Source organism: Oncorhynchus mykiss, chromosome 17 (assembly GCF_057628025.1).
Source record: "Oncorhynchus mykiss isolate SJ-2025 chromosome 17, ASM5762802v1, whole genome shotgun sequence".
NCBI lineage: Eukaryota > Metazoa > Chordata > Actinopteri > Salmoniformes > Salmonidae > Oncorhynchus > Oncorhynchus mykiss.
In genome coordinates this window covers 65,791,429-65,817,717 of record NC_143038.1, presented here as the reverse complement: position 1 = coordinate 65,817,717, position 26,289 = coordinate 65,791,429, and the positions used below count along the sequence as shown (strand labels likewise).

The 26,289-nt window shown below is 40.3% G+C and overlaps 1 protein-coding gene across 11 annotated transcripts in view; it reads right to left on the bottom strand.

Moving 5' to 3' along the window:
* Positions 1 to 4,175: 4,175 nt before the first annotated feature.
* Positions 4,176 to 26,289, bottom strand: part of LOC110494715 (transcriptional enhancer factor TEF-5) — a 73,402-nt gene continuing 51,288 nt past the window's right edge. For 2 of the 11 annotated variants that reach the window (XM_021570009.3, XM_090206327.1), the window contains 12 exons: positions 23,556 to 23,620; positions 20,744 to 20,806; positions 13,276 to 13,287; positions 11,323 to 11,451; positions 11,053 to 11,096; positions 10,838 to 10,894; positions 10,023 to 10,087; positions 9,524 to 9,660; positions 9,171 to 9,344; positions 7,186 to 7,329; positions 6,875 to 7,027; positions 4,176 to 6,639 (listed from right to left, as the gene is read on the bottom strand). In XM_021570009.3, coding sequence (XP_021425684.3) covers positions 6,526 to 6,639; positions 6,875 to 7,027; positions 7,186 to 7,329; positions 9,171 to 9,344; positions 9,524 to 9,660; positions 10,023 to 10,087; positions 10,838 to 10,894; positions 11,053 to 11,096; positions 11,323 to 11,451; positions 13,276 to 13,287; positions 20,744 to 20,806; positions 23,556 to 23,620 — 1,157 coding nt within the window. In that variant the 3' untranslated portion in view covers positions 4,176 to 6,525. Of the gene's footprint in view, positions 6,640 to 6,874; positions 7,028 to 7,185; positions 7,330 to 9,170; positions 9,345 to 9,523; positions 9,661 to 10,022; positions 10,088 to 10,837; positions 10,895 to 11,052; positions 11,097 to 11,322; positions 11,452 to 13,275; positions 13,288 to 20,536; positions 20,600 to 20,743; positions 20,807 to 23,555; positions 23,621 to 26,289 lie in introns of all 11 variants that reach the window. The other 9 variants (XM_036950755.2, XM_090206328.1, XM_090206329.1 and 6 more) reach the window with 8 other exon arrangements.

Below are 26,289 nucleotides of genomic sequence, written 5' to 3'. Positions count from 1 at the left end.
GGGTGTCCTGCATTTTGTCAACATATTCAAACACCACTAACTTACAAAAAAAGTTGATTTGTCCAGTGTTTCAGTAAGACATTCTAACCTGTATATTTTGCAGCAGATAGGAAGAGGCAAATCAAGACGTTTCATTCTCGCCAAAATATGTCCAAAATGTGCCCAATGCGTTTCTATGGTCAAGATGATGTCGTTATAATACAGACCTCCATTTGCAGTCACGTTGCTCTTTTGACATGATATATATCATAAGGATGTGGTACTGGTGATGTTAAACACTTCTCCAATCTTTGTTGAAATCTGATATTCTGCACAGCGCAAGGCGAGATGTAAAGGCAAAGTTTGCAATGTAAAATATCGTCAACCAATCACATTTGTCAAATCCTTTCGGTCTAAATTCCAGCGAAACTTGAAGAGGACCGTTAACTACTTACAAAAAGCATGCTTCTGATGAAGAGCTACAAAGCATGCTTCTGATGAAGAGCTACAAAGCATGCTTCTGATGAAGAGCTACAAAGCCTGCTTCTGATGAAGAGCTACAAAGCCTGCTTCTGATGAAGAGCTACAAAGCCTGCTTCTGATGAAGAGCTACAAAGCCTGCTTCTGATGAAGAGCTACAAAGCCTGCTTCTGATGAAGAGCTACAAAAGCAGGTAAATAACCGTATTAGACTGAAAATGTATAAGGTGATTAGACTGAAAATGTATAAGGTGATTAGACTGAAAATGTATTTGGTGATTAGACTGAAAAGATATAAGGTGATTAGACTGAAAAGATATAAGATGATTAGACTGAAAATGTATAAGGTGATTAGACTGAAAAGATATAAGGTGATTAGACTGAAAAGATATAAGGTGATTAGACTGAAAAGATATAAGGTGATTAGACTGAAAATGTATAAGGTGATTAGACTGAAAATGTATAAGGTGATTAGACTGAAAAGATATAAGGTGATTAGACTGAAAATTTATAAGGTGATTAGACTGAAAAGATATAAGGTGATTAGACTGAAAAGATATAAGGTGATTAGACTGAAAATGTATAAGGTGATTAGACTGAAAAGATATAAGGTGATTAGACTGAAAAGATATAATGTGATTAGACTGAAAATGTATAAGGTGATTAGACTGAAAAGATATAAGGTGATTAGACTGAAAATGTATAAGGTGATTAGACTGAAAAGATATAAGGTGATTAGACTGAAAAGATATAAGGTGATTAGACTGAAAATGTATAAGGTGATTAGACTGAAAATGTATAAGGTGATTAGACTGAAAATGTATAAGGTGATTAGACTGAAAAGATATACGGTGATTTCGTTAAACTTGTGAGGCTCTCCATGCTCATTAGTTGCTGATTCAACATCATTTGCCTCTACTTCACTCAATCTGTTTTTCAAAGTCTCCCTTCCTAACTATTTTATATCCCCTGAGACCAACCAGAACATTTTAATTGGCCAAGAATTCACAGATTTTCATAAAACAGCCACACATTTTGTGTCTTGTTTCTGCATGACCAAATTTTGCGCAACGCAAATGAGTAGCCTATATCTCTTGATACTACCCATCCCGCATCCGGGATCGTAATCATCGACTGACACTAATTAGCATAACGCAACGGACATAAATATTACTAGAAAATATTCCTATTTATGAAAATCACAAGTGAAATATATTGAAACACAGCTTAGTCTTTTGTTAATCACCCTTTCATCTCAGATTTTCAAAATATGCTTTACAGCCAAAGCTAGACAAGCATTTGTGTAAGTTTATCGATAGCCTAGCATAGCATTATGTCCAGCTAGCAGCTGGTAACTTGGTCACAAAAATCAGAAAAGCAATCAAATTAAATCGTTTACAGTCCAACCTGACTGAGCTTGAGAGGATCTGCAGAGAAGGATGGGAAAACTCCCCAAATACAGGTGTGCCAAGCTTGTAATGTCATACTAGAGAAGACTCGAGGCTGTAACCGTTGCCAAAGGTGCTTCAACCAAGTACTGAGTAAAAGGTCTGAATGCTTACAGTACCAGTCAAAAGAAAAACCCCATTCAAGGTTTTTTCATTATTTTTACTATTTTCTACATTGTAGAATAATAGTGAAGACATCAGATCTATGAAGTAACACATATGGAATCATGTAGTAACCAAAAAAGTGTTAAACAAATCAAAATATATTTATATTTGAGATTCTTCAAAGTAGCCACCCTTTGCCTTGATGACAGCTTTGCACACTCTTGGCATTCTCTCAACCAGCTTCATGAGGTAGTCACCTGGAATGCATTTCAATTAAACGGTGTGCCTTGTTAAAAGTTCATTTTTGGAATCTCTTTCCTTCTTTATGCATTTGAGCCAATCAGTTGTGTTGTGACAAGTAGGGGTGGTATACAGAAGATTGCCCTATTTGGTAAATGACTAAGTCCATATTATAGCAAGAACAGCTCAAATAAGCAAAGAGAAATGACAGTCAATTACTTTAAGACATGAAGGTCAGTCAATACGGAAAATTTCAAGAACTTTGAAAGTTTCTTCAAGTGCAGTGGCAAAAACCATCAAGTTTTATTATGAAACTGGGTCTTATGAGGACCACCACAGGAAAGGAAGACCCAGAGTTAACCTGCTGCAGAGGATAAATTCATTTGAGCTACCAACCTCAAAAATTGCAGCCCAAATAAATGTTTCACAGAGTTCAAGTGACAGACACATCCCAACAACTGTTCAGAGGAGACTGGGTGAATCAGGCCTTCGGGGTAGAATTGCTGCAAAGAAACCACTACAAAAGGAAATCAATAATAAGATGAGACTTGCTTGAGCCAAGAAACACGAGCAGTGGACATTAGACCGGTCGAAATCTGTCCTTTGGTCTGATGAGTCCAAATTTGAGATTTTTGTTTCCAACCGCCGTGTCTTTGTGAGACTTGGAGTAGATGAACGGATGATCTCCGCAAGTGTGGTTCCTACCGTGAAGCATGGAGGAGGTGTGATGGTGTGGGGGTGCTTTCTGGTGACACTGTCAGTGATTTATTTAAAATTCAAGGCACACTTAACTAGCATGGCTACTTCAGCATTCTGCAGCAATACGCCATCCCATCTGGTTTGCGCTTAGTGTGACTATCATTTGTTTTTCAACAGGACAATGACCAAACACAGGCTGTGTAAGAGCTATTTGACCAAGAAGAAGAGTGATGGAGTCCTGCATCAGATTATCTTGCCTACAAAATCACCTGACGTCAACCTACTTGAGATGGTTTGGGATGAGTTGGACCGCAGAGCAGCTAACTAGTGCTCAGCATGTGTGGGAACTCCTTCAAGACTGTTGTAAAAGCACTCCAGGTGAAGCTGGTTGAGAAAATTCCAAGAGTGTGGAAAGCTGTCATCAAGGCAAAGGGTGGATACTTTGAAGAATCTGAAATATATTTGGATTTGTTTAACAGGTTTTTGGTTACTACATGATTCAATGTGTCATTTCATAGTTTTTATGTTGGTGTGTCCAAACTTTTGACTGTTATTGTATGTAAATGTAATATTTCATTTTTATTTTATACATTTGCAATCATTTCTGAAAAACTGTTTTTGCTTTGTCATTATGGGGTATTGTGTGCAGATTGATGAGGGGGAAAAAATAATGTAATCCATTTTATAATAAGACTGTAATGTAACAAAATGTGGAACAAGTCAAGGGTTCTGAATACTTTCCGAATGCATTGTATGTGTCTGGGCTTGAGCTTCTGAGAATCTGGGGACATTAATAAAAAAAAATATATAGCGTATCTTGACAATATACCTGAATAAAGCCTAAACTCTTAAAAAAGATGCTATTTTGAACCTTAAATGGTTTTTTGGCTGTCCCCATAGGATAACCTTTTGAAGAACCCTTTTGGGTTCCATGTAGAAACCTTTTTAAAAAGGGTTCTATGGGACAGCCGAAGAACCCTAATGGAACTCTTTTTTTCTAAGAGTGTGCTCATATCATAGGCCTGCTTGGGCCTACTAGACCTACTCTTGTGGTCTCCTGGTCATCAGTAGAAATGTAACAGAGGACCAAGGAAAGTATATAGTACAACATAGGCCTACTGTTTATGCAATACTGTTTGAACAGTATAACACTGCCATCTACAGTAGTGACAATGTATTTCATCTGTGAAGGAAACTGTATTGACCAATCAAATGAACAAACCTGTTTTAATGAGTTTTCAGGGGAAAATGGCCCCAAAGGCACCATGCGTCTTTTATTGTTAGATTATACATTTTGATTTGATTATATAATACAACCCCCTTAGTTTGAAGATAACAGAAAATACTAAAATGCAATGCACAATTGGTAACCAAGGCCACAATAAAGCACCTTTTAACCAAACAAACTTGCCCATACCATTCAGATTATGATACATACGATACAGTATCTCATCATCAATGTCAACAAAAACACACGTTTTCACCGGATGCTGAAAGTCACAAAAACGAACAGAAAACAATTCATTATGATAATGATAATAAAAAACATGGGCCTGTAAAAAAAGATAAAATTGAGAAATCCACTAGTAAAGATTAAGCAGTTGTTTTAAATCTAGCTCTTGAAGTATGACATTCAAAGCCTGGTGTACTAAATCCACCATACAAAGTCTGATGTATGAATTCTTATGACAGAAGTCCAGTGAACCGTCCAAGGCAGAGACCATCCCCTAGCTAGGGGATGAAAGTTATTGTGTCATTAGGATAAAGTTCAGCTCAGCAATACTTGTAACACCACCATTTCAATGGCAAAGGATAAACACATATGGCCCATATCCCAGCCCAGCCCTGCCCTCCCACCATTCTTTTCAATATAAATAACAATCAATGGTCACACACCACAGCACAGAGGATAGCTCTCTTTCAAAACATAAAATTGTTTTTTCATTGGCTGATGGCATTGGCAAATTAAGATTAATTTCTTGAAGGTTCGCTCATAAAATGAGAGAGAGCTTTTGTTTTTATTAATATAATTTAGGAAAGAGAAACTTATCTTACGCCATGCCATGTAGGGTTAGGGAAAAGGCATACGTAGTCAGTTGTACAACTGAATGCATTCAGCCGAAATGTGGCTGCCTTAAGCAACATCATGGGCAGAACAGCAGATTTTCCCACTGTGCCGGCTCAGGAATTCAAACCAACAAAACTTTCGGTTACTGGCTCAACGCCCTTAGCCACTAGGCTACCTGCCGCCTTGCCAGATTGAAAGTGATATCCATCAATTGGGATCTCTTGAATGGGGAGATTGGATTAGAATACCATGAGTTCTTACATGAGTTAAAACTCACTGTAAAATTTGGTCAGTTCCAATTTGGCAAATTCTAATCTAGTGAACATTTCACGGTAAGGTTGTATTCGGCGCACGTGACAAATAACATTTCATTTGATTTGATTCTCAAGCCATGTTTTTAAGAAAACAGTGTTAATGTTAATCACAAATATAAACACGTCCCCAAAAGAATCCTATGTAACACATATTCCTGTTGCATCCGCTGACTCCCAGTACAGAAACGGTTCATTTCAATAACATAATTAAAGGCTGAAAATAAAAATATTTGTTGCTTCACCCCTTCTTGATCTTTTAAGTGCACCACAGCACATTGATGTGTTGTTGTCTAGAGACCCGTAAAAGCCCAGGGATTGGAAACTGAATGATCTGATCATGCCATGCCCTTGCTGTACACGTGGACTGCAGCTAAACTTGTAACCATTCATTATAACACATCACGAGAAAAATGTATAATAGTTTAATCCATAACATAATATTCCTGGATCAGAAGTGCGCTTCAAGGATCTAGATGAGAAAGGATGAACTGCATAGTCATGTTCAGTTTCCTATTCTCCTATTCAATGATGCATTTACATCTGTCCACTTTATTTCAATTTATTTAAAGACAAGAGGTAGTAAATAAGGCATTCCAGAGTGGCTGGCAACTGATCAATACTTGTCTTTGGAGAAAGGCACTTGGTTGCCATCCTATCTCATTTATAAACACCCCTCGGTAGGGCCCTTCTACGTTTAGATTATTTTGTGTTTGCTCTTCTTCCATGGTTGTTGTACCTGTACCATTCCAATCTATCCACTTCTTCTAATATTGCTTAGAGTGTGTTCCCTTGGAGACAAAGCTCTTAACCTTGTTCACTTTCTCATACCCTCAGTGAATCTCAACCTACTGTACATTTACTGTCATTACCAATTTGACCCACTTGTCTCAGCATATTTAACTATATGGGTTAAAAAGTTGCCTTTAAAACAAAACAATGAATTCTCCTAATTTCCTTTCTTGTCTTTTGAGAGACTTCCTCCTTTTTCCTATTTCACATAAATGTGTGGAAGTTTAAAATGTTTTCTTGTCAGTTCATTCTAACGTCGTTTTGAATGTTACTTGGCAGTTGAGCAGTCTGTACTGTACATATTGTCACGCAGTGCTTCGTCAGCTGATTCCCAAACCTTCCTGCAGAACGGTGGGTGGGTCAGTCTTCGACGAGCCTGTAGACGTGGTAGAGCGGTAGGTGGGTCAGTCTTTTACGAGCCTGTAGACGTGGTACTGTGCCCCGTGTTCACTCGTTGAGACCTCGAACACAAACGCTATACACAGCAAGGTCTCCTGAGTGTCACGGTCTGTCACCACCTGGGGAATGAACAGTAGGTCAACACCAGGTAAAATACATGTCATCCAACTGTAGTTCTATATAGTAGGTGAAACATCAATCAATTCACAAAGCACAACAAAAGGAGGAACAATGAAGCAAAACAATGAGGTCAAAAACATAATCTATTGTTCTAGGTTGAAATACAGTGACAGTCTATTCCCAAATAGTAAATTAGTTACTATCTTATTATCTTGTAATAAAGCATTATGTTACCTGAAGTATAGTGAAGTTTTCCAGAACACTGTTCATCATGTATTTTTCTGGCAGGTGTTTGAGCTTGTGGATGAAGTTGATCATGTACTCGCACATGGGAGAGCGGTGGATCCTGTAGACACTCTTCCCTCCCTCCATCCGGGCGTACTCCGTCTGCAAAACAGCAAAACAACATCTGACTTGAGGTAAACATTGTGATTGCATGAAATGCAATTATAGTGTCTGACAGTAAATTTGATTAGACCTTTATCTAACCTGTTAAGTCAGCTGTTTTGTGACTATAAAGCAGACCCAGTGGATAATGGGCTCACCTCTACTTTCTCGACCACCTGTTTGCCGAAGGAGCAGACTTTGGTGGAGACGGTGATGGTCATGTTCTCAGAGCTGCTGTATTGGCTGCTGACTCCGTAGAAGGAGCCTGGGCCGTCCTGCATGCCACTGCTGTTGAGATCCGCCTGCAGAGAGAGGACACACACAGGACAAGTCAGATTAACGCTAGTCTAACAGGCCTAACCCCTTTTCATTCTACTCTAAATGAGAGAATACTCAAACTACCAAAAGGGACAGTGTGACTGTGTGAGAGTGTGACTGGGTGATTGTGTGACAGTGTGACTGACTGTGTGACAGTGTGACTGTGAGAGTGTGACTGACTGTGCGACTGTGTGACTGACTGAGAGTGTGACTGTGTGACAGTGTGACTGACAGTATGACTGACTGTGTGACAGTGAAACTGTGTGACTGATTGAGAGTGACAGTATGAGAGCGTGATTGTGTGAAAGTGTGACTGACTGTGTGACTGACTGTGTGACAGTGTGACTGTGTGAGAGTGTGACTGACTCTGTGACAGTGTGACTGACTGTGTGACTGTGTGAGAGTGTGAGTATGACTGCCTGTATGAAAGTGTGACAGTGTGACTGACAGTGTAAGAGTGTGACATTCTGACAGTGTAAGAGTGTGACTGACTGTGACAGTGTGACTTTTAGTGTGAGTTTGACAGTGTGACTGTGTGAGAGTGGGACTGACTGTGTGACAGTATGACTGTGTGACAGTTTGATAGTGTTACAGTTTGACTGACTGTGTGACTGACTGTGTGACTGTGTGAGAGTGTCACTGACTGTGTGACAGTGCGACTGTGTGAGAGTGTGACTGACTGTGTGACTGTGACAGACTGTGTGAGAGTGTGACAGTGTGGCCTCCCGGGTGGCACAGTTGTCTAAGGCACTGCATCGCGCACTAGCGACTCCTGTGGCGGGCCGGGCGCAGTCCACGGTGACCAGGTCGCCAGGTGTACGGTGTTTGCTCCGACACATTGGTGCGGCTGGCTTCCGGGTTGGATGTGCATTGTGTCAAGAAGCGGCTTGGTTGGGTTGTGTTTCGGAGGACGCATGGCTCTCGACCTTCGCCTCTCCCTAGTCCGTACGGGAGTTGCAGCGATGAGACAATTGGATACCACGACATTGGGGAGAAGAAAAAAAGTGTGACAGTGTGACTGTGTGTCTGACTATGTGACAGTGTGACTTTGTGAGAGTGTGACTGACTGTGTGACATTGTGACTGTTTGACTGACTGTGTGACAATGTGACTGTGTGACAGTTTGACTGTGTGACAGTGACTGAGAGTGTGACTGACTGGGTGACTGTGTGAGAGTGTGAAAGTTTGGCTGTGTGACTGTGTGAGAGTGACTGACTGTGTGAGAGTGTGACTGACTGTGTGACAGTGTGACTGTGTGAGAGTTTGACTGACTCTGGGACAGTGTGACAGGTTGACTATGTGACTGTGTGACAGTGTGACTGTGGGAGAGTTTGACTGACTCTGGGACAGTGTGACAGGTTGACTATGTGACTGTGTGAAAGGCTGACAGTGTGACAGGTCGACTATGTGACTGTGTGACAGGCTGACAGTGTGACAGGTTGACTATGTGACTGTGTGACAGGTTGACTATGTGACTGTGTGACAGGCTGACAGTGTGACAGTCTGACTGTGTGAGAGTGTGACTGCCTGTTTGACAGTGTGACTGTGTGAGAGTTTGACTGACTCTGTGACAGTGTGACTGTGTGACAGTGTGACTGACAGTGTGACTGATTGTGCAACTGTGTGAGAGTGTAACTGGCTGTGTGACTGTGTGAGAGTGTGATTGACTGTGTGACAGTGTGATAGTGTGAGAGTCTGATTGTGTGACAGTGTAGGTTTAAATGTGTGAAAGATGCATTTTTCTGCTTTCAACCATGTTTAAAATCCATACACTGTCCAGTGAAAATGTGAGGATTACACAATAATAAAAGTGATTTGTCACCCACCCAAAATTTGACTAGGAAAAAGGCGTTCTGTGGGCCTTTCTCATAAAGCTCTTTGAGTCCGCCCTTCTTCTCTGGGAACTTGTCGTAGATCTGCCTGATGTCCACTGCCTCCAGCAGAGGGTCGCTGTAGGATGGGTTGGTCTGGCCAATGTGGACAAACAGGTGTTTGCTGTACTGCAGGGGATAGAGAGAGGAAGATGGTCAGACCAGCCATCATGACAGAAGTCTAGCTTGGCCATACTGAGTTAGCGCTAGAAATTGGACTCAGTGACTCTGTGGACTATAAAACAAAGGCCTTTATCGACAACTTTGATTAGCACGGGTTGGTTAGTGTGGTTGGTTTGGTGACTCACGTTATCAGGGTCCCTCTGCACCTCCATGAAGGCAGAGTACTCTAGCATCCGCAGCTTGGAGGAGGCGATGGTCCGGTCCTGCCACACGGGCACCGCCGTAGCAGCCGGGGGGAGGGGGGGTGCCAAAGGCTCATAGTCTGACAGAGAGAGAGAGATAGAGAGAGAGCAGCAGAACACAGAGAGAGAGAGAGAGAGAAGCAGAACACAGAGAGAAGAAGAGAGAGAGAGCGAGAGAGAACAGCAGAACACACAGAGAGAAGAAGAAAGAGAGAGCGAGAGAGAACAGCAGAACACACAGAGAGAAGAAGAGAGAGAGATGCAGTCAGGCTGAGGTCTCCAAAGCTGATGTTTAATTTCTGTATTAATGTTAAGCACCAGATATAGTGCTGATGTGTATGTTATATCACGTGTATCATTACTGTCATCATTGGACAGTTCCCTCTTTTAGGGATCATGAATGAGGATGTACTGTATGAATGCTAACTGACTCCATACTCACTTGATATAGGGGGAGGGGGAGGGCCTGGTAGAGTTGTGTATGGAGACGGTGCAAAAGGTTTGATACTGAAAGAGAATGATTATCACACACAGTTGAGGAGTCAAACTTTTCAGTTTTCATCCAGCTGTGTTTATTCCACATATTTCCAAAAGTGAAATTCCATGTGAAACCTGGTTATGCTAGTGGCATGTGGCTTTGGGCTTCATTGGCATGTCAGACAGACGTGGATCCACAGTATTATGACACGTTTCTCAACATAGGCATGTGTCTGTGGCTGCACCAGCTAGACGTAAGTCCACCTCTGCTTCACTCTGTCACCACTCTACACCATACATTTAGTGATGCTATTTACATACACTGATTGGTTGGTGGATTGAACATTTGATTGATGTTTCTCTGTGTGTGATTGTGGCACATAATTTCAGAGCGATGCTTAAGTGTGACACGTGAACGTACACAATGGGCCAAATCCTAACTTCAGATATGCTTTTTGTGCAAGTCATGCATAGATGTCAATGGAAGATTTACTTTAATATTGGAGTGACAAACATGGATCTCAAGTTAGGTGCTGTCATAGACTAATGTAATATTATGCCCCCAGTTTGTCATGAAATCACCCTACCGTGTAACGTCTTTATATCCCAAATGGCCAGAACTGAACGACTTTAAAAACAACTTCATAGCATGTTTGGTCTTCTCTCTCTCAGACGTGAAGCTGGTTGTGCCCTGGTCGTAAAGTTAGTGCAGGAGCAGGACACATACTGAAGCAGAGTTAGTGCTGCCTTGTGCTACAGCTGGACTAGGAGGAAACTTACGCATAGCTGGTGCGGCCAAACCCAGGAGTCCTTCCCTGGTTGAGCTCTAGAATCAGCCTGATGTGCACAAATGCGATCCGTTAAACGTGCCAAAGAGAACCCGCCATTCCAATTCCAGTCACAAGTGTCAATCAAACAAACAAACAACCAATCAAACGAACAGTCCAAACACCTGAACCTGTCACTCAACAGATAGTAAACACAGTCATACTCACTCCTGAGAGGGGCCGGGTTGTCCTGGGATAGGGCCTGGCCAAAACTGGAAGGCAAAGATAACAGAGTCGGTTTCACAGAGTTTCACAAAAGCTCTGTCCTCAAGTTATATATTCACAGGCTCATTTGGTCAAGCTTTACATGAAGTAGCTCAGGGACTGTACTGTACTCCCATAGCCTACATCAATTACTAGTACAACAATAATGTAAATACTGTCAATGCAGAGAAAAGGCAATCATTGCAACCCCAAACTCAGTGTAGAAGGGCTCACCCTGGCTTGCGGGGGGTAGGGAGAGTGGGGCAGTGGGGGTAGCTGGCTCTTGATCAGGCTCGGAGACACAATCTGAGCAGACGACAACGCTGCCATGTTCTGGAGGGCCTTGTCTTTAGATGCCTGGTCCTGTTGACGAGGAGGGGGAAGTGAGGGAGATGCACCACTAGAGAGCAGTCTAACACCTAGTGTACACTGAGCTGGTTGACATAACTATTAGGCTACTCACAGTGCCCGAGAGGAACACAGTTGGTTCAATAGTTTAAAAAACAACAACAGTTACAACAATTACTACTAGCTATCACTATTGTATTTATACTGTAAATATAACATTATCTGATATTCTTATGTACTCCCATTAGGATCTTTAGTAAACAAACAGCCAATCTAATAAATAAATGAAACATCAGTCTTAACTTCAACTACGTTTGGAGTACTAGTAGGCTACAATAATGAAAAAGAAGACGTGAAGAGAACATGTATATGATTAATTCAACGAAGCAGATCAAAAAGATTTTAAGCCACATAATCAAAGAGAACATTCCAGGAGTCACATGATTGTAATTAGTAGAGACCTTGAAGGAAATGCCTCCTGCAGAAAGACAGACTGTCTGTGAGAAACCGTGGTTGACACAACCACTCTTATTATGGAAAAAAGACAGTAAAATAGAACAAAAAGTTCCTCTTGTTTCAAAACAGAGAAACGGGACTCTTGATGAATATATACTGTAGGACTAATGGCCGCATTGGCCAGTATGTGGTCAGATAACAATTGGAATGAATGTGATTTGTCTGGAACGTTCTGCTGATTGTAATGGTCAGAGATAGAAAAGCAAAGTGTAGATGGTTATGGTTAAGCTTGGCATGTTTGTACCTGGACAATCGAGAGCATTCAACTTTACTGTATGTCTACCAGCAACAAAAAAATACTGAAACATCAGAAACAACACTTTGTGTGTGCCTCATCACACTTGAACCAGTATCTTAACCCTCATAGCAATATTGCAATCATATTGTCATTGTACAAAGCAGAGTAAGAGAGAAAAGTGAAGTATCTCCAAAGGCCAACACCTTGGTGTATTCTCATCTGACCTAAATCTGACCTAAAGAATCTCCAAATGCCAAATCCTTAGTGTAAACAAAGTCAAATGAAAGTACCAAAACACAGCGAGTGCACTGTGTGAAACTGGTAGCAGTGATTTACTGAGCCACAACTGACTATAGACTCTGACCAGGTAGAGGAACACAGGCAATGTTTATGTTTCTCTACAGTATTACAATGTGACGACTCTAGCACTAAATAGTGTTAGTGCAGCCCTAGGTTAAGTAGTACCGTACATATTGGTAGTGGATGGGGTCATAGAACTGCGAACAGTATAGAAGATCTCTGAACCTATGCGCTACATAAATGCGTTGCCTCATAATTGGACCAAAATATCACAGTGAAAATAATTACAATATTATCTTGGAGATGCTCAATCGGATTGTGATATTGGTCCTTCAAAGTATTGATCAGAAAAAGTGTCTGGTTTTGCATCCACATTCTACCATGCCTCAACATCCTCTTGGATCACAATTTGTATCAATAATAGCCTATGGACATGGAAGCATTTTGCTACACCCGCAATAACATCTGCTAAATATGTGTTCATGTTTGCTGTTGCAGACTTATTTTTGTACGTAGCATACACTAAACAAGTGTTACAGAGAAGTGTGTCCTCAGAGAAGCAGAACCACCCTGCAAAAACATGATAATCAATGATTATCATGATCAGGTACGATGCACAGCAATGTGGTTCCAAGCACACACGTTTCCTATGGCTAAGATCTGCTTTATTATAGGATAGCAGTGAGGTTGGGTTGCCATGCCAGCAGAGGGCATTAGCAGAGTGGACAATCCACTGGCACCGCCAAGCAGGAGGGAAGCAAACCGTAGAAGTCAAATCCACTTACCAAATTCATGGCCTAAATCAAAGGAAAGAGAAACCATTAGTATACACATCTAAAGGCATATAATTCTAGGGATATTGTGATAAACTATGGGTTTGCTAATAGGCTGTGTCAGTACAAACTAAAAAACATCAATTATGAACAAGTTCTAGATGTACTGTAGGCCACTAGGATGTTGACATAAAATGAATGTTCTTATCCCTGAAGAAAAGTTAGCTAACACTAACTGAAAGACAGCAGGTATAATTCATTATATAGATAGAGTTAGGTTAGGTAACTAACTGAAAGACAACAGGTATAATTCATTATAGAGATAGAGTTAGGTAACTAACTGAAAGACAACAGGTATAATTCATTATAGAGATAGAGTTAGGTAACTAACTGAAAGACAACAGGTATAATTCATTATAGAGATAGAGTTAGGTAACTAACTGAAAGACAGCAGGTATAACTCATTATAGAGATAGAGTTAGGTAACTAACTAAAAGACAACAGGTATAATTCATTATATAAATAGAGTTAGGTAACACTAACTGAAAGACAACAGGTATAATTCACTATAGAGATAGAGTTAGGTAACTAACTGAAAGCCAGCAGGTATAATTCATTATAGAGATAGAGTTAGGTAACACTAACTGAAAGACAACAGGTATAATTCATTATAGAGATAGAGTTAGGTAACTAACTAAAAGACAACAGGTATAATTCATAGAGATAGAGTTAGGTAACACTAACTGAAAGACAAGAGTTATAATTCATTATAGAGATATAGTTAGGTAACTAACTGAAAGACAACAGGTATAATTCATTATAGAGATAGAGTTAGGTAACTAACTAAAAGACAACAGTTATAATTCATTATAGAGACAGAGTTAGGTAACTAACTAAAAGACAACAGGTATAATTCATTATAGAGACAGAATTAGGTAACTAACTAAAAGACAACAGGTATAATTCATTATAGAGATAGAGTTAGGTAACTAACTGAAAGACAACAGGTATAATTCATTATAGAGATAGAGTTAGGTAACTAACTAAAAGACAACAGGTATAATTCATTATAGAGACAGAATTAGGTAACTAACTAAAAGACAACAGGTATAATTCATTATAGAGATAGAGTTAGGTAACTAACTGAAAGACAACAGGTATAATTCATTATAGAGATAGAGTTAGGTAACTAACTAAAAGACAACAGTTATAATTAATTATAAAGACAGAGTTAGGTAACTAACTAAAAGACAACAGGTATAATTCATTATAGTGATAGAAGGTATTATACATTATGATGCACACATAAATGTATTGCAAGACTTTATAATGACTTAGTATCATCTCCTTTTGAGCCTGTTGGAAAAACCGTCACATACAAAGGCAGGACATATAGTGTTTTATTATTTACTCATTCTAAGGATAATGCATTAAATCTGTTTGCTCTAAGCCAGGGGTGTTAAACATATGACCGGTGGGCTGCATATCATCAGCAAAATGAATACTAAAGCAAGAGCAGAATGCTAAACTAACTATAACATCTGTTATGTAATTATATCTTAATACTCCATAAGGAGCCCTGATGTAAAGAAATGGGAGCTGAATTTATCTGGGACAGGAACTATGCAATGGACAATAATGTAGGGAAGGGTACAGTATTTCCCTGTCATTCAAATAAATGTCCAAACATTGAGGTGGTTACAATAATCAGTCTACTAGATACAGTCTACTAGAAAATAAATAGAGAAGTCTAAATAAAGAAGGTCCAATAAACTTCAATGAAGGTAGAGGGTGACTACCAACTACATTTTTGGGAAATTATTTATACAGTATGCTAACTGACGGTAATATACACTTGAACACAATTTAACTGCACACAGGCACACTTTAACTGTACGCTGATTCACTTTGTGTTTGAAATTGTTTTGGGGTTGAGGGATTGAATGAAGATCTAAACTGGATGAGGATTAGTGTCTGCCGTCCTCTGATGGAATGAAGACAAGTGGCATATATACAGTGCCTTGCGAAAGTATTCGGACCTCTTGAACTTTGCGACCTTTTGCCACATTTCAGGCTTCAAACATAAAGATATAAAACTGTATTTGTTTGTGAAGAATCAACAACAAGTGGGACACAATCATGAAGTGGAACGACATTTATTGGATATTTCAAACTTTTTTAACAAATCAAAAACTGAAAAATTGGGCGTGCAAAATTATTCAGCCCCCTTAAGTTAATACTTTGTAGCGCCACCTTTTGCTGCGATTACAGCTGTAAGTCGCTTGGGGTATGTCTCTATCAGTTTTGCACATCGAGAGACTGAAATGCTTTCCCATAACTCCTTGCAAAACAGCTCGAGCTCAGTGAGGTTGGATGGAGAGCATTTGTGAACAGCAGTTTTCAGTTCTTTCCACAGATTCTCGATTGGATTCAGGTCTGGACTTTGACTTGGCCATTCTAACACCTGGATATGTTTATTTTTGAACCATTCCATTGTAGATTTTGCTTTATGTTTTGGATCATTGTCTTGTTGGAAGACAAATCTCCGTCCCAGTCTCAGGTCTTTTGCAGACTCCATCAGGTTTTCTTCCAAAATGGTCCTGTATTTGGCTCCATCCATCTTCCCATCAATTTTAACCATCTTCCCTGTCCCTGCTGAAGAAAAGCAGGCCCAAACCATGATGCTACCACCACCATGTTTGACAGTGGGGATGGTGTGTTCAGGGTGATGAGCTGTGTTGCTTTTACGCCAAACATAACGTTATGCATTGTTGCCAAAAAGTTCAATTTTGGTTTCATCTGACCAGAGCACCTTCTTCCACATGTTTGGTGTGTCTCCCAGGTGGCTTGTGGCAAACTTTAAACAACACTTTTTATGGATATCTTTAAGAAATGGCTTTCTTCTTGTCACTCTTCCATAAAGGCCAGATTTGTGCAATATACGACTGATTGTTGTCCTATGGACAGAGTCTCCCACCTCAGCTGTAGATCTCTGCAGAGTGATCATGGGAGTGATCATGGGCCTCTTGGCTGCATCTCTGATCAGTCTTCTCCTTGTATGAGCTGAAAGTTTAGAGGGACGGCCAGGTCTTGGTAGATTTGCAGTGGTCTGATACTCCTTCCATTTCAATATTATCGCTTGCACAGTGCTCCTTGGGATGTTTAAAGCTTGGGAAATCTTTTTGTATCCAAATCCGGCTTTAAACGTCTTCACAACAGTATCTCAGACCTGCCTGGTGTGTTCCTTGTTCTTCATGATGCTCTCTGCGCTTTTAACTGACCTCTGAGACTATCACAGTGCAGGTGCATTTATATGGAGACTTGATTACACACAGGTGGATTGTATTTATCATCATTAGTCATTTAGGTCAACATTGGATCATTCAGAGATCCTCACTGACCTTCTGGAGAGAGTTTGCTGCACTGAAAGTAAAGGGGCTGAATCGTTTTGCACGCCCAATTTTTCAGTTTTTGATTTGTTAAAAAAGTTTGAAATATCCAATAAATGTCGTTCCACTTCAATATTGTGTCCCACTTGTTGTTGATTCTTCACCAAAAAATACAGTTTTATATCTTTATGTTTGAAGCCTGAAATGTGGCAAAAGGTCGTAAAGTTCAAGGGGGCCGAATACTTTCGCAAGGCACTGTACATTATATATTCATATAAATATATATAATATATATAGGACAATGACCCTAAGCAATGACCATATATATATATATATATATATATATATATATATTTGGGGCAAAAAAGTATTTAGTCAGCCACCAATTGTGCAAGTTCTCCTGCTTAAAAAGATGAGAGAGGCCTGTAAATTTCATCATCGGTACACTTCAACTATGACAGACAAAGTGAGAAAATCACATTATATGATTTTTAATGAATTTATTTGCAAATTATGGTGGAAAATAAGTATTTGGTCAATAACAAAAGTTTATCTCAATACTTTGTTATATACCCTTCGTTGGCAATGACAGAGGTCAAATGTTTTCTGTAAGTCTTCACAAGGGTTTCACACACTGTTGCTAGTATTTTGGCCCATTCCTCCATGCAGATCTCCTCTAGAGCAGTGATGTTTTGGGGCTGTTGCTGGGCAACACGGACTTTCAACTCCCTCCAAAGATTTTCTATGGGGTTGAGATCTGGAGACTGGCTAGGCCACTCCAGGACCTTGAAATGGTTCTTACGAAGCCACTCCTTCGTTGCCCGGGCGGTGTTTTTCATTGTCATGCTGAAAGACCCAGCCACGTTTCATCTTCAATGCCCTTGCTGATGGAAGGAGGTTTTCACTCAAAATCTCACGATACATGGCCCCATTCATTCTTTCCTTTACACGGATCAGTCGTCCTGGTCCCTTTGCAGAAAAACAGCCCCAAAGCATGATGTTTCCACCCCATGCTTCACAGTAGGTATGGTATGGTGTTCTTTGGATGCAACTCAGCATTCTTTGTCCTCCAAACACAACGAGTTGAGTTTTTACCAAAAAGTTATATTTTGGTTTCATCTGACCATATGACATTCTCCCAATCTTCTTCTGGATCAGCCAAATGCTCTTAAGCAAACTTCAGATGGGCCTGGACATGTACTGTCTTAAGCAGGGGGAGATGTCTGGCACTGCAGGATTTGAGTCCCTGGCGGCGTAGTGTGTTACTGATGGTAGGCTTTGTTACTTTGGTCCCAGCTCTCTGCAGGCCATTCACTAGGTCCCCCCGTGTGGTTCTGGGATTTTTGCTCACCGTTCTTTTGATCATTTTGACCCCACGGGGTGAGATCTTGCGTGCAGCCCCAGATCGAGGGAGATTATCAGTGGTCATGTATGTCTTCCATTTCCTAATAATTGCTCCCACAGTTGATTTTTTCAAACCAAGCTGCTTACCTATTGCAGATTCAGTCTTCCCAGCCTGGTGCAGATCTACAATTTTGTTTCTGGTACCCTTTGACAGCTCTTTGGTCTTGGCCATAGTGGAGTTTGGAGTGTGACTGTTTGAGGTTGTGGACAGGTGTCTTTTATACTGATAACAAGTTCAAACAGGTGCCATTAATACAGGTAACGAGTGGAGGACAGAGGGGCTTGTGAGAGCCAGAAATCTTGCTTGTTTGTAGGTGACCAAATACTTATTTTCCACCATAATTTGCAAATAAATAAATAAAAATCCTACAATGTGATTTTCTGGATTTTTCTTCTCATTTTGTCTGTCATAGTTGAAGTGTACCTATGATGAAAATTACAGGCCTCTCTCATCTTTTTAAGTGGGAGAACTTGCACAATTGGTGGCTGACTAAATACTTTTTTGCCCCACTGTATATATATATATATATATATATATATATATATATATATATATATATATATATATATATATATACATATATATATATGCATTCAGGAAACTATTCAGACCCCTTGATTTCTTTCGTTACAGTCTTAATTTAAAATGTATTAAATTGTTTTTCCCCCTCATCAATCTACACACAATACCCTATAATGACAAAGCAAAAACAGGTTTATAGAAAATGTTGTCTTGGCTGTGTGTCATTGTCCTGTTGGAAGGAGAACCATCGCCCCAGTCTGAGATCCTGAGCGCTCTGGAGCAGGTTTTCATCAAGGATCTCTCTGCACTTTGCTCTGTTCATCTTTCCCCTCTATCCTGACTAGACTCCACTGAAAAACATCCCCACAGCATGATGCTGCCACCCCCATGCTTCACTGTAGGGATGGTGGCAGGTTTCCTCCAGACGTGACGCTTGGCATTCAGGCCAAAGAGTTCAATCTTGGTCTCATCAGACCAGAGGATCTTGTTTCTCATTGTCTGACAGTCCTTTAAGTTTCTCCCATCTCCACAGAGGAACTCTGGAGCTCTGTCAGAGTGACCATCGGGTTCTTGGTCACCTCCCTGACCAAGGCCTTTCTCCCCCGATTGCCCAGTTTGGCCTGGCGGCCAGCTTTAGGAATAGTCTTGGTGATTCCAAACTTCTTCCATTTAAAATTGATGGAGGCCACTCTGTTCTTGGGGACCTTCAATGCTGCAGACATTTTTTGCATTGACACAATCCTGTCTCGGAGCTCTATGGACAATTCCTTCGACCTCATGGCTTGGTTTTTGCTCTGACATGTCAACTGTGGGTCTTTCTATAAACAGGTGTGTCTATATAATTCACGTACAATTAATTGTATTTACCACAGGTGGACTCCAATCAAGTTGTAGAAACTTCTCAAGGATGATCTATACCAGCTAAGGATGATGATCAATGGAAACAGGATGCACCTGACCTCAATTTCTCGTCTCATAGCAAAGGGTCTGAATACTTAGGTATTTCTGTTTAAAAAAAAATGTTTAACCTGTTTTAGCTTTGTCATTATGGGGTATTGTATGTAGACTGATGCGGAAAATGCTAATTTAATCCATTTTAGAATAAGGCTGTATGTAGCGTGATGTGGAAAAGGTCAAAGGGTCTGAATACTTTCAGAATGCACTGTATATGTATATATATTCTGTAGTATAGTATAGCAGAAGTATACAGGTACTGTAGGACACTTGTTCTAAGCATACTGCTATAGTAGTGTATAGAGTATGATGGTTTAATTCTAACATGTAGGTATTTGCATACGATTGTAGTAGTTAACTCTCATACAGAAGAACATTCAGAGACATCCAATGGAGATTGGGGTCAGAGCGGAGAGAAGGGTTGAAGGCAGAGGAAGATTTGAGGAAAGCCTATAGGCAGAAGCATGGCTGGCATAGGTACAGTAGGGACAGGCGTGCAGCTGTAGCGACAAGGCCATCATGCAGCAACACCGTTCACCACAGACAGATCATACTGCTCACAGCATTCCTCTAGGCTACACCACAGGCTGAGTTACTATATACAGGATAAGCAGTATAATAAAGACAGCTCCTATAATGTAATTTCTTTACAGCTTTGTACAGTACTGTATTAAGCATTGAGATGTATTTCAGTGGTCAACAGATGACCATATTTTTTTGCCTGTTGCGCCCTGTGCCGTGCATGCATGGTAGCTACTAGCTATAACTTGTTGCTCTAGTCTCTCCCAGACACGTTAGCCTACATGATGAGTCACACAGTGACCTCAAGCCAATACACCCCTATGCAGACTGGGGGTCTCCTACAGTACTATTTACCAGGGTTGGTATTTTCTAGTCACGGAGAACCTATCCATCTACGGCTGTAAGAAGAACTAAAGTACTAATTGGTTAGCGCAAAGCCAAGCCTTGACCAGCCCCGCCCAGCCCGCAGAGAAGCGCATACCTTCAGCTTTGACTGGATCTCGCGAGATTTTCTCCGGGCGAGAACCTGCAAATGGCTAGAAACCTGCAGAGAAGAAGAGCCAAGAGGAGAAGAGCCAAGAGAAGAAGAAAAAGGGAGACCGAGAGAGAGACGACAAGAGAGGCCGTAACCAAGGAGGAAAGAGAAGCCCAGTCACAGTTGGCAGGAGGCCTGTTCAGTAGCACCTACCTTGATACCTGCTTGGTATTCTCGAACTTTCTTCCGTGCTAACACCTGTATGTGACTAGATACCTAAAGGGGTGCGAGACAGTTATAAAATCATAGAGTACACACACACACATGGACATACACATGGATACAAACACACACTCACCAAACACACACACGGACATACACATGAATACAAGCACACACACACACACGGACATGGATACAAGCACACACACACACACACACGGACATACACATGGATACAAGCACACACACACACATGGATACAAGCACACACACACACACACACGGACATACACATGGATACAAGCACACAAATACCAAACACACACACGGACAAACACATGGATACAAGCACACACACACACATGCACGCCCACACCAAACACAAACACAAACACACACAATATTATACAGCTACTCGAACATTAAATGAAGGCGATTCACACACCACTACATTATTTGTATTTTTTTGTATCTTTGATTTGAGTTGGATGGTGTTACTTGTCTTCAGTACAAATAGAAAAGACAGACAAATGTAATTTCTACAAATTAACAGAATACTGACACAATTTGCTGAGCTGTTACTGCAATACACCTACAGTTGAAGTCAGAAGTTTACATACACCTTAGCCAAATACATTTAAACTCAGTTTTTAACAATTCCTGACATTTAATCAGAGTAAAAATTATCTGTCTTAGGTCAGTTAGCATCACCACTTTATTTTAAGAGTGTGAGATGTCAGAATAATAGTAGAGAAAATGAAAGAGAAAATGATTTATTTCAGCTTTTATTTCTTTCATTACATTCCCAATGGGTCAGAAGTTTACATTCACTCAAAAAGTATTTGGTAGCATGGCCTTTAAATTGTTTAACTTGGGTCAAACGTTTCGGGTAGCCTTCCACAATAAGTTGGGAGAGTTTGCTTTTTTAGTTCTGCCCACAAATTTTCTATAGGATTGAGGTCAGGGCTTTGTGATGGCCACTCCAATACCTGGACTTTGTTGTCCTTAAGCCATTTTGCCACAACTTTGGAAGTATGCTTGGGGTCATTGTCCATTTGGAAGATCCATTTGCGACCAAGCTTTAACTTCCTGACTGATGTCTTGAGATGTTGCTTCTATATATCCACATCATTTTCCATCCTCATGATGCTATCTATGTTGTGAAGCGCACCAGTCCCTCCTGCAGCAAAGCACCCCCACAACATGATGCTGCCACCCCCGTGCTTCATGGTTGGGATAGTGTTCTTCGGCTTGCAAGCGTCCCCATTTTTCCTCCAAACATAACAATGGTCATTATGGCCAAACAGGTCTATTTTTCTTTCATCAGACCAGAGGACATTTTACAAAAAGTATGATCTTTTGTCCCCATGTGCAGTTGCAAACCGTAGCCTGGCTTTTTTATGGCGGTTTTGGAGCAGTGGCTTCTTCCTTGTTGAGCGGCCTTTCAGGTTATGCCGATATAGGACTTGTTTTACTGTGGATATAGATACGTTTGTACCTGTTTCCTCCAGCATCTTCACAAGGTCCTTGTGTTGCTGTTGTTCTGGGATTGAATTGCACTTTTTGCACCATAGTACATTCATCTCCAGGAAACAGAACGCATTTCCTTCCTGAGCAGTATGACGGCAGCGTGGTCCCATGGTGTTTATACTTGCGCACTATTGTTTGTACAGATTAATGTGATAACTTCAGGTGTTTGGAAATTGCTCCCATGGATGAACCAGACTTGTGGAGGTCTACAATGTTTTTCTGAGGTCTTGGTCAATCTGAGGTCAATTTATTTTGATTTTCCCATGATGTCAAGCAAAGAGGCACTAAGTTTGAAGGTAAGCCTTGAAATATATCCACAGGTACACCTCCAATTTACTCAAATGATTAGCCTATCAGAAGCTTCTAAAGCCATGACATCATTTTCTGGAATTTTCCAAACTGTTTAAAGGCACAGTCAACTTAGTGTATGTAAACTTCTGACCAGCTGAAATTGTGATACAGTGAATTATAAGTGAAATAATCTGTCTGTAAACAATTGTTGCAAAAATTACTTGTGCCATGCACAAAGTAGATGTCCTAACCGATTTGCCAAAACTATAGTTTGTTAACATGACATTTTTGGAGTGGTTGAAAAACAAGTTTTAATGACTCCAACCTAAGTGTATGTAAACTTCCGACTTCAACTGTAGTTTCCATGTTCCAAATGTTCCATATAGGATATCTAATACGTCTTGTAGACTTTTCTATCTCAATGCCATCAGACTGTTAAACAGCCGTCACTAGCACAGAGAGGCTGCAGCCTACATACACAGACTTGAAATAATTTGCCACTTTAATAAATGGAACACTCGCCACTTTAAATAATGTCACTTTAATAATGTTTACATATCTTGCATTACTTATCTCATATGTATATACTGTATTCTATACTATCTACAGTATCTCAGTCTATGCCGCTCTGACATTGTCCGCCCATATGTTAATATATTCTTAATTCCATTCCTTTACTTAGATTTGTGTGTATTAGGTATTTGTTGTGAAATTGGCAGAGATGTTACTTGTTAGATATTACTGCACTGTCGGAACAAGAAGCACAAGCATTTCGCTATAACATCTGCTAAACACGTGTAAGTGACAAAAAACATTTGATTTAATTTGACTTCTAATAATAAATGTAGGTAAAATCGTTCAGGATATGAGTGTCTGCTAAATTACTTCAATGTAAATGTAATGTAAAATCAAGTCATTATAAAGTCTGAGTGGTAAAACATTTTTATCAACCCATTGCTGTAAAATAAAAAAGTATTGTTACCTGTTTTCTGGTGCGGGTTTTGCCTGTCCTCAGCTTGATGTATCTAGCTATCAACTCATTACGACCTGTAACAGAGAGGTGAACAACACCATGAAGAATACAACCTGGAAACAAATCTCATTGACACATTTAGCAACCATACAGCTTTTCTATAGCTGGTACACAGACGGTAAAAGAGTAGGCTCTGAACTATGGTCAGTTAAGCATTTTTCACCCAAAAGATTGTTCATATTTGGAAAGAAAAGGCTGATTCTAGATCTGTGTCTGTGGGCTACTTCTACGTTAACATGATTATCCAAAACAAACACAAGGTGGAGCTAAAGGTCTGCTGGTAAATAGCTACAGGATCTCAACAGAATGCTAGGTGCCGCACACCGTCGACCTCCCAAAAGGTTCTTCTTTGGAACACACACATTACTCAACCTCTCAGTCAGTAGGCGAACATTTCTTTATATCACTGACCCTGGGACACCACTTCCAAAATGTTTTCAACAGGCGTATAAAACAACGACAACTGGCTAGTTCAGGAGCTTTGATTTCATTAGCTAGTCTGACACCTCCTGACTTTTAGCTCATGCGTCACATAATTACAGACACAGTACTTTAAAAAAAATAGAAGGAACATGTTGTTCATTATGTAACATCTACACTTGACATTCTGCACAAACAGGTCGGGAAGAGAAGGGCCTTCTATTCTTGGCTTTAATGGCTTTATCTCAGACAGATGACAGGGGCTTTAAAGGGGTTACTTTTCTCTGAATGCAACTTATCTGAACATTTTTCAAACGAGAGCAACCGAACAGTGGAATCTATCAATGCTCAAAGTGATTAGTATTTTCCAGGGTTGTTAGGTCAAGTTTGTTGGATTTTTCAGGTACAGTTTGTGTTTCTTTGTACTAGGTAGGGAGGTCTGCATCTCAAAAATCTAATTTTAACATTTGCTGACTAGTAAGAGAAATGATAGGAAGTTCCCCAAAGAGGATCGGTGTGAATGTGCATCAGTATATATCTGTGTTTATGTGAAAGAAGGAGATAAATAAATAGAGGGAGAAAAAGAGAGCGAAAGAAAGGGAGAAAGAGAGAAAACGGTATCATGAATAATGACCTAAACTCCCCCACAAACCAGCCACCCACTCATGGCACTCACTCTAAAACACATACACACACGTTTGTTTTACTATCCTTGTGGGCACCAAACAATTTGTGACTGACTGCCTTGATTCGATCTCATGTAGCAACATTTGAATTTTTTTTTTTATAATTTAAACTTTTGATAAAAGCAGAGACACAGAGCTACTAAATTGTATATCATACACTGCATTTGAGGAACAATGGGAAAGTAATTCTGCTTTGAAAGTTGATAAACTTGTAACCACACTTTAAAGAAAATGGCCTTTGAATGTTTTGCTAGACCTACTGGAGAGCTTTTATTTGTCTACACACATTCAGCATCGTTCACACACTCTTTTTTATTTATTTTTTATTTATCCATTATTTTACCAGGTAAGTTGACTGAGAACACGTTCTCATTTGCAGCAATGACCTGGGGAATAGTTACAGGGGAGAGGAGGGGGATGAATGAGCCAATTGTAAACTGGGGATTATTAGGTGACCGTGATGGTTTGAGGGCCATATTGGGAATTTAGCCAGGACACCGGGGTTAACACCCCTACTCTTACGATAAGTGCCATGGGATCTTTAATGATCTCAGAGAGTCAGGACACCCATTTAACGTCCCATCCGAAAGACGGAACCCTACACAGGGCAGTGTCCCCAATCACTGCCCTGGGGCATTGTGATATTTTTTTTTAGACCAGAGGAAAGAGTGCCTCCTACTGGCCCTCCAACACCACTTCTAGCAGCATCTATCCAGGGACTGACCAGGACCAACCCTGCTTAGCTTCAGAAGCAAACCAGCAGTGGTATGCAGGGAGGAATGCTGCTAAGCTTTAGCTCCACCAATCTCTTTAAGGGTTGATCCGAGCGTTCTGTCCTAAAAACAGCAGTCAAAAAAATCTGGATAACAGTTGTCGCAGTGACATTCTATTAAAATGGACACTTGCCTAGTGGAGTCTTTTGTTAAGACATGTAGCTAGCTAGCTAAACAATTAACCATAATCACAACTCATGACGTTACTACCCTGTATGAATCTGCAGGTAGCTAACCAACCAGGTTCAATGTTAGCTAGCTAACAATAGGCTATAACAAGCAAATGGTTCTGAGATATGAATAATAACTTCATACACGTAACGTTTGCTAGCGAGCCAGCCAGCTAACGTTAGCTAGCTACCTAACAGTACACTTTAACTTGAAATGAAAAGCACTTTGTCAAAATTAGAAATGTGTAATACCTAAAAAAAATGTAGCTAGCTAGACTATCTTACTCGTATTCATGGTTGGACGCTTCTCCCTGTCACGGATGCTATGGTTGCCCTTAGTTTGAAGATGTAATCCGGAGACAGGTGTTTTCTCCATCTCCTTAGCTATCATACTCGAATTCCACTGATTTCAAAACTCGGTCCTCCAGAAAGTGGAGAGCAACACTTATGCAGTTCTACTAAGCAATATATATATATTTTTAAAGCAGCGTTAGACAGGATTACCTACACATGCTAACCAGCTCAAATAGACATAATTATATTCGTATTTACAGATGACATACAAGTTTGTTATTCACAATGACGGCCAACCCCAGCCAAACCCTCCCCTAACCCGAACAACACTGGGCCAATT